The sequence below is a fragment of the Plectropomus leopardus genome, chromosome 2, assembly GCF_026936395.1.
Source record: "Plectropomus leopardus strain MGB_pleo_1.0 chromosome 2, ASM2693639v1, whole genome shotgun sequence".
Taxonomy (NCBI): Eukaryota; Metazoa; Chordata; class Actinopteri; order Perciformes; family Serranidae; genus Plectropomus; species Plectropomus leopardus.
The window spans coordinates 40799278-40806814 of NC_142177.1; the positions used below are offsets into that span (position 1 = coordinate 40799278).

General features: G+C 35.2%; 1 protein-coding gene across 1 annotated transcript; it reads left to right on the forward strand.

Annotated features, from left to right (window-relative positions):
- The first annotated feature begins 1640 nt into the window (after positions 1-1640).
- Positions 1641-5882, forward strand: dynlrb1 (dynein, light chain, roadblock-type 1). The gene is made up of 4 exons (XM_042496449.2): positions 1641-1808; positions 3887-3962; positions 4417-4584; positions 5249-5882. Exons 1-4 carry the CDS (start codon positions 1656-1658, stop codon positions 5290-5292), a joined length of 441 nt encoding a protein of 146 aa, XP_042352383.2. The 5' UTR covers positions 1641-1655; the 3' UTR covers positions 5293-5882.
- The last annotated feature ends 1655 nt before the right edge of the window (positions 5883-7537 follow it).

Genomic DNA, 7537 nt, shown 5'->3' on the forward strand with positions numbered 1-7537 from the left:
TTTTTAATGATATTCCAAATCTACTAGTTTCTTGCAATATGAAGGACAGTTGTCACCAAGTTGCACATTGTGTTTTCCCTTGTTTAAAAAAGAAAAAGAAAGAAAATCAGTTGAGGAAAGATGTAGATCCAGGTTTCAATGGGTTAAGAAAGAAAGAAAATGCATTAACTGAAAACATTTTTTTTTTGGATATGGTGTTAGCATGTGAAGGATGATGATGCATAAACCAACACACTGTTGGTTTAGTAGTTAGTAGTAGCGCACCATAATGAGCTGTGTGTGTCAAAGTGTGTGTGTGTGTGTGTGTGTGTGTGTGTGTGTGTGTGTGTGTGTGTGTGTGTGTGTCCCTTTGCTTTACTTTGAAGGCAGCATCTGTGATATCCTGTCCTGGCCTGTGTGTTCGTGTGTGACTTGACGCTGCTGGCCGCGCCCACACTGTTTACATTCAGACCCTCCCTCATTAAAACATATTTCAGATAACTGCAGGCTTTGAGCCTGCAGCTGTCTCATAACATGACATCTGTCCTGACATTTAAAATAAACAGCTGAATAACTATAGTATTCTTTTATCATTTTAGTCATTAAATTGATAAAAACTTGAAAATTATTACAGCTGGATCATGTTTTTTTTTAATATTCTTTTGGTTTAACAGAGATATAGAAAGTGTGTCGAAACTTTTCGTCATATAGTAAATGAATAATCTTATTTTATAGGAAGGCAACTACTATATAAAAAATATAAGGTACTTGTACTTTACTTGAGTCTTTTCTATTCATTTCACCTTTTTTTCTACTCTACTACACCTCAGAGCACACTACTCTGTGTGAAAAATGTTACCAGACATAAATTGACATTAAATCTCTTTATCTGTTTATTTATGTTTTTGTTTTACAAAAAGCCAAAACAGCGCAAAGTTTTTGAAAACGTTTGCCTTATTTATTTATTTATTTCAAACAAAAACAACCACAACAACAGCAACAAAAAAACGTTGGTGATTATTTTCCTTTAAAATTTTTGGTGACTTTTGAAAACTTGCAATTTTTGTTTTGATTGATTGATTTTTTTCCCCCTTATTTTTCTTTTAAAATGTTTTGATTTTTTTAAAAACTTTTGTTGTGTTTTTTTTTCTTTCAACATTTTTAGCAATTTTTTTTATCTTTAAAAGTGTCTGGCATTTTTGTATTTTTGCTGATTTTTTTAAATTGCGATTTTCTTTTTCATTGAAATTTGTTGGCCTAACATGTTAGCCTATTCTTTGTTTTTTTTATTTTTTATTTTTTATGATGGTTTTGAATGAAAGCATGTCATTAAAACCTACTGGCACGCCAAAATTACACAATTAATTGCCTCTTGAAACTGTAAAAACCATACACTTCAAATACACATATATACAATATAAATATATCTTTATACACAAAAAAAACATCGCTGGATTTTCAAATTCACGACGGTACTCGAACATATCACGTGGTACGAACACTTGATGCATTGCAAATAAAAGCAACTTTGTGAAGGTTAAAAAAATGTTTTGTCTTTTGATTAATAGTCTTTCAGTGATTTCAGTGATACAAAAAGTTTCTTATGAAGAATAAATGTATCGGTTTCGGTCATGGATCTATTATAAATCGGTTTCAGTACGAAATCCATCTCTTCCATGTTTTTTTCTTGGACCGCGAACGCAGCACGGCGGCAGTTGACCCGGAAGTTTACGTCAGTTGTCTCTCCAGGCAACAAAACAGTTAGCTGTCACTCTGCGGAGCTCCGAGACTCTTTTCTGACGCAAACTCCCCCAAAAACAGTCAGCATGGTAGGACAAGACGACTGTCTCTGCGTGTTCTTTATATCTGTGTTGTGACTTTTGTGAGTGTTGAGTTATAAAATTGTTATTTGAAGATGCTAACAGCGGTTAGCTCACCGATGCTAGTCGGGCGTTGTCAGTTAAACCCGGTCCGGTCGGTTAGCTTTCTGTTCGGTGTTTTTATAGCACCTAACGTGAGTCTGAAAAGCCAATCTGTATTTGCTTAAATTGAACGATTGTTGCCTCTTTGATGTAGTTTCAATTAGCAGGCTCTCTCTCTCTCTCTCTGTGTGTGTGTGTGTGTGTGTGTGTGTGTGTGTGTTGTGATCCGAGCTTCTCTGTTCTTTGTTATGGTAGACGGTCCGGCCCCACAGGCGCTTTAACTTTAGCGTATGGCTTCATTCAGTGCCGACAAAACATAGAAAACGTTAATTTAGTGCTACAGTGTGTTCACCACAGTCGATGGAGATCATCATTCCTGATAAAAACAAGTTTCTAACCATCTACTGCTGTAAAGCTTGTAATATGTTGTAATATGTTGGTATACCAACCAGGATAGCTGCTCAAAGTACTTCACAATAAAAGTAAAAGTGAGTAAAAGTATACTGTGATACAGAAGTTGATGATTGTCATACAATGTACATTTGTTTATCTGCGTTATTGAAAAACCCCAACAACAAACAAACAAAAATCATCTCACCTTTGTTTGGTTATTTTTCAAGAGAAATTTAACACATACTTTCAGTTAGTCTTAGTTATAATAATAAAACATTTCTTTTCATTCTTTTAAGAATCATGACTCTAAAGATAATAACTATGTAATACCTTGATTCTGTCACACTGGGATGTTTTCTGAGACGGGTATAACACCATGAAAACCTCACATTATTGCATTCTTAATACCAGCGTAGGCTGTATAACATTTTGACCATGAAATTAGTGGCATTACCAGTACCAGTATTATTTCAATTTTGTGTTGTAGATATTTACATTTAGAGTACTTTCAAAATGTCATAGAAATGGTGAAAATCTTACTGATATAATTTCCTCAAATATATAGCAGAGTATTATTAAATGTATGGTACTAAGAGCAATGAATATTCATCCTTTTTTTTCAGAAAAAAATATCAGCATCACCATATTTACCATAAAAGCCAATGTCACTGTTAGGTTGGAATTTTTGTATATTATCTTTTTGTCATTAAAATGAATAAATATCTTGATAAATAGATAGAAATAAACCACCGCCCTTATTCTTGCTGGCAGCATGTCAGCTGCTAGCTGCAGGCTCAGCCACTGCCATGACAAAACCCGTGTGCAGACAATCCTGATTTATTCTGGATATGCTGCTCTGAATGTGGAATACAGTTCCTGAAACAAAGACCTCACTGTACTTTGGGTCACAGTGGCTTGGATGCAGCTTGTATCACTGGAGCCATCAGTTCCCTTTCAGCTGATCACTGAGAAATGAGCCACTTTCACACGGTCCGACTCACTCTTTCTTCTGCACAGCCTCATGCAGAGTAAAATCTGTCTCACTGTACCATTGTGACAATATAATCCACGGTGCTCAGTGACAGCATTTTTTCACACTGAGATTTTACACTTCATATTTTAAAAGTCGCCATGTCACAACTAGAGCCTGACCGATATGGGATTTTTGAGACCAATACTGATTTTATAGTGGCTTATGTATTAATGAAGTGTAATCCGCTTAAAAGGTGTGAAGACGATGATTATTAACACTCAGTTCATTCAGGTAATTGAGAAACAGGCTGCACTGAAGCAATAAACACTTACAGGGACAGACTCTCCCGTGAGACAGGCTAAAAAGATTAAAGGGATCGTTTGCTATTTTATACTTTATTTTGTAAAATAAATAAATAGATAATAATAATAGGCTAATGTGTTGCTTTTCACTTATTGTCAAGCATTGGCTGTACATTGGATTGATTATAATAACTTTAAAGAAGTCTTCTTAAAGTGTGCACCGTATTATTAAGGAAAATAGAAGTATCGGATCAGGACTGTATTTACGGACACGTGATGGGGACATCCCTAATGCTAACGCATGGTCCTGTTTCCAGGCTGAAGTAGAAGAAACTCTGAAGAGAATCCAGAGCCAGAAAGGAGTACAGGGAGTCATCATCGTCAATTCAGAAGGTAAAACCATTAAATACAGTTTTCCTTGTTGTGATGGTGGCTCTTTCTTTAACCTGGCAAAGTCTCTAAATACTCCCTCTCACAAATCAACCATAGTCATGAAAAACCTGGAAAAGTCATTGCATATAGCAATTTTCAGGCCTGGATAACTTTTGGAAAATGAAATATACCCTGAAAGTTTGGAGGACTCATGGAATTTTGTTTCACAAACCTGCATGATGACACACGATGTATTGAAAGGACTGTTGGAAATTTATTGATAATTTTGGTGTTTACAGTCTCGGACTTTGAAATTGTGTATTTTTGGTTATTTTTAAAGAAAATACGAAGCCAAATTTTACACCGCTGGTATGTTATGGCTAACAGAATGCCGATTAAACAAATGTATTAGTCTGTTGTTATTTATTACTGAAAACTTAATCCAGTTCACTTTGAATGAACCGATGCCCCTCAGGAATCCCCATTAAGACGACTCTGGACAACCCGAGCACGGTGCAGTACGCAGGACTGATCCACCAGCTGGTGATGAAGGCGAGGAGCACCGTGCGAGACATCGACCCCCAGAACGACCTCACCTTCCTCCGCGTCCGCTCCAAGAAGAACGAGATCATGATCGCTCCGGGTGAGAGGGAAAACTACATTTTCAATGACTTGTTTTTGTTTTTTGACCTCACAGTTTCCTGCTTTGCACGTAGAGCTGGGTATCCGAATTTTTCAGGATAGACCAAAACCAACAAAGGAAACTGTCCTCTTTCAAAAGTTGCTATCAACTGCTCGGTCACATTCATGTTTATCCGATTAATATAATAATAATAACAATAATAACAATTATTTAATATTTCCGGATTTTAGTCAAGAATGTTTTGTATCAGAGGCCTGGGTGCTTTTTTATTAAAATCAGATGCTTTTGTGATTTATGTCGTTTTGTTAAAAAGAAAGAAGATTGCTGCACTGTAAAAATAGTCTATTTGTTTTAACTGAAAAAGTTAGTGGCTGGTGACTTTGTGAAACTCTGAAGACAAGACTTTATGAGAGAAACCTGCACATAATGTTCTGTAATGTTTATGTTTGCTACCAGCAGGTCATGACTGTGAAACGTGACATTGGTAAAGGCAATCGATAATTTTCATTTTGAAATTTTAATGCTTTTCTGTGTAAACAAAATAACAAGTCACAAGTTAATGTGCATTTTTTAATTTTTTTTATTTATTTACTTTTATCTATTTATTTTAATGTTTTACTATTTAACTATATAAAGTCTAATTATTTCCCTTTTTTCTTCACAGATAAGGATTATTTCTTGATCGTCATCCAGAACCCCTCAGACTGAGCCAGAAGAAGCTGCTGCCCGACTCGTCTCTTTCTTTGTTTTTTCATTTTTCAAACAGCCAAATGTTGTCTTTATCTCACTAAATCAAAAGAACCCGTTCACCAGAAGCTTTTTACGCACTCGCCAACTCAGGAGGTAACGACAGGATTTGCAGGTGGATGAAATGAAGATGTGCGAACCACGCTGCGGCCAGTCGCTCTGCAGGCAAATTTATTTTTTCCATGTTTTAGCATTCCAGTTCGACCTCCTCTCTGTGCATACTGCATGTTATGTCACTGTTCATTTGAATGGTATTTTAACTAAAAAATCTCAAGCAGAAGTAGGAAACTGAAAACTGAAGCAGTGCATACATCCCTGCAAAATGCACAGTGTAAAAGAGAGAGAGACCACAGTACATCTTAAAGTTTGAGCATGTTTTTTTTCAATTCTACCTTAATGGAAAATTTGGAAATGTTATTTATTGTTTTGTTGGAGTTCAGTATTTCACTGGTGAGCAGCGAACAACACTGCAAACACTTCTCTGCTCTGCCATGTCAAGGTTCTGATGGTTATTTTGACAAATTATGAAATTAAAAAGAGTTACAACTGTGTTTTTTTTGTGATGTGGTTTTTATACATCATTCAGGCATTTAGTTTTGGGGATAGATTAACAAACCATTGATTTTTTTTGTACTAGAAAATTATTTTTAAAAAATAGAGAAAAATGTCCAGAAAACTTTTAATAATAATTCTTATAATTATATAAATTTATTTTTATTTATGATTATATACATTTGTATTAAAAAATCTCAATCTATCTATAAATAATATATTTTTAATACTTTTGAACACTTTAACTTGCTTATTTTTTGCTCATTTTTTGGGCCTCATTTCAGGTTATTTTAGGGTCATATTTGTTAAGCTGCTCATCACCCCATGTTTTTGAAATAAACCAGTTTAGTCGGGTTTTGAAGTGATAACCATGTAGGGGTCACCAAGACCCCAGACAAAACGAGAGATATTTTTAAGAGCAAGCACTGCAAAAATCAAGAAATGAAAAGAAGAATGAATAAATTAACAGGTCTGTACAACAGAAGAATAGAGGTACAAATCTACAAAAGAGCAAAAGTTGGGAGGGGAAGTTATTGTATGATTCATAACAGCAAGTTTAGTATTATGTAACATAAAGTATTAAAAGTTTCGTATCATATAACATTATGTAGCATAAACCAGAATAATATCTACTGTGATTTAAATAACTGTTGACTGTAAAGCAAAATAGAAACATAGAATCTGATGTGGTTTCACAAGTCCTTAAATCCGAGAAACATTCCAAAATCCTTGAAATGTCCTAAAATCTTACAAACATCCTAAAATCCTACAGCAATGCCCTACAATCCAAGAAACTTCCTAAAATTTCACAAAAGTCCTAAAATCCAAAAAATGTCCCAAAATCCTAGAAATGTCCCAAAAATCCTGGAAATATTCCAAAACCCTAGAAATGTCCTAAAATCTTACAAACGTCCTAAAATCCTATAGCAGCGCCCTACAATCCAAGAAACTTCCTAAAATTTCACAAAAGTCCTAAGATCCTAGAAACGTCCCAAAATCCTAGAAATGTCCAAAAATTTCACAAAAGTCCTAAAATCCAAGAAATGTCCCAAAATCCTAGAAATGTCCCAAAAATCCTGGAAATATTCCAAAACCCTAGAAATGTCCTAAAATCTTATAAACGTCCTGAAATCCTATAGCAGCACCCTACAATCCAAGAAACTTCCTAAAATTTCACAAAAGTCCTAAAATCCAAGAAATGTCCCAAAATCCTAGAAATGTCCCAAAAATCCTGGAAATATTCCAAAACCCTAGAAATGTCCTAAAATCTTACAAACGTCCTGAAATCCTATAGCAGCGCCCTACAATCCAAGAAACTTCCTAAAATTTCACAAAAGTCCTACGATCCTAGAGACGTCCCAAAATCCTAGAAACATTCCAAAATCCTTGAAATGTCCTAAAATCTTACAAACTTCCTAAAATCGAAGCAATGTCCCAAAATCCCAGACACAGCCATGGGGCTGCTATGACTCAACACCCGTATTTATTGCATTTTTGTATTGTAATAACTCTTTAATAAAAGCGTAATAAACGCGCTCTGGATTTGTTTTGTTTTGTTTTGGTGAACGTCCCCTTTAAATCCAGCCGGTGACGTCAGCGCCTCGGTTTACTTGCTTTGTTTGTCCTCGAGCTGTTTTGGCTTCAGACCGGAGAG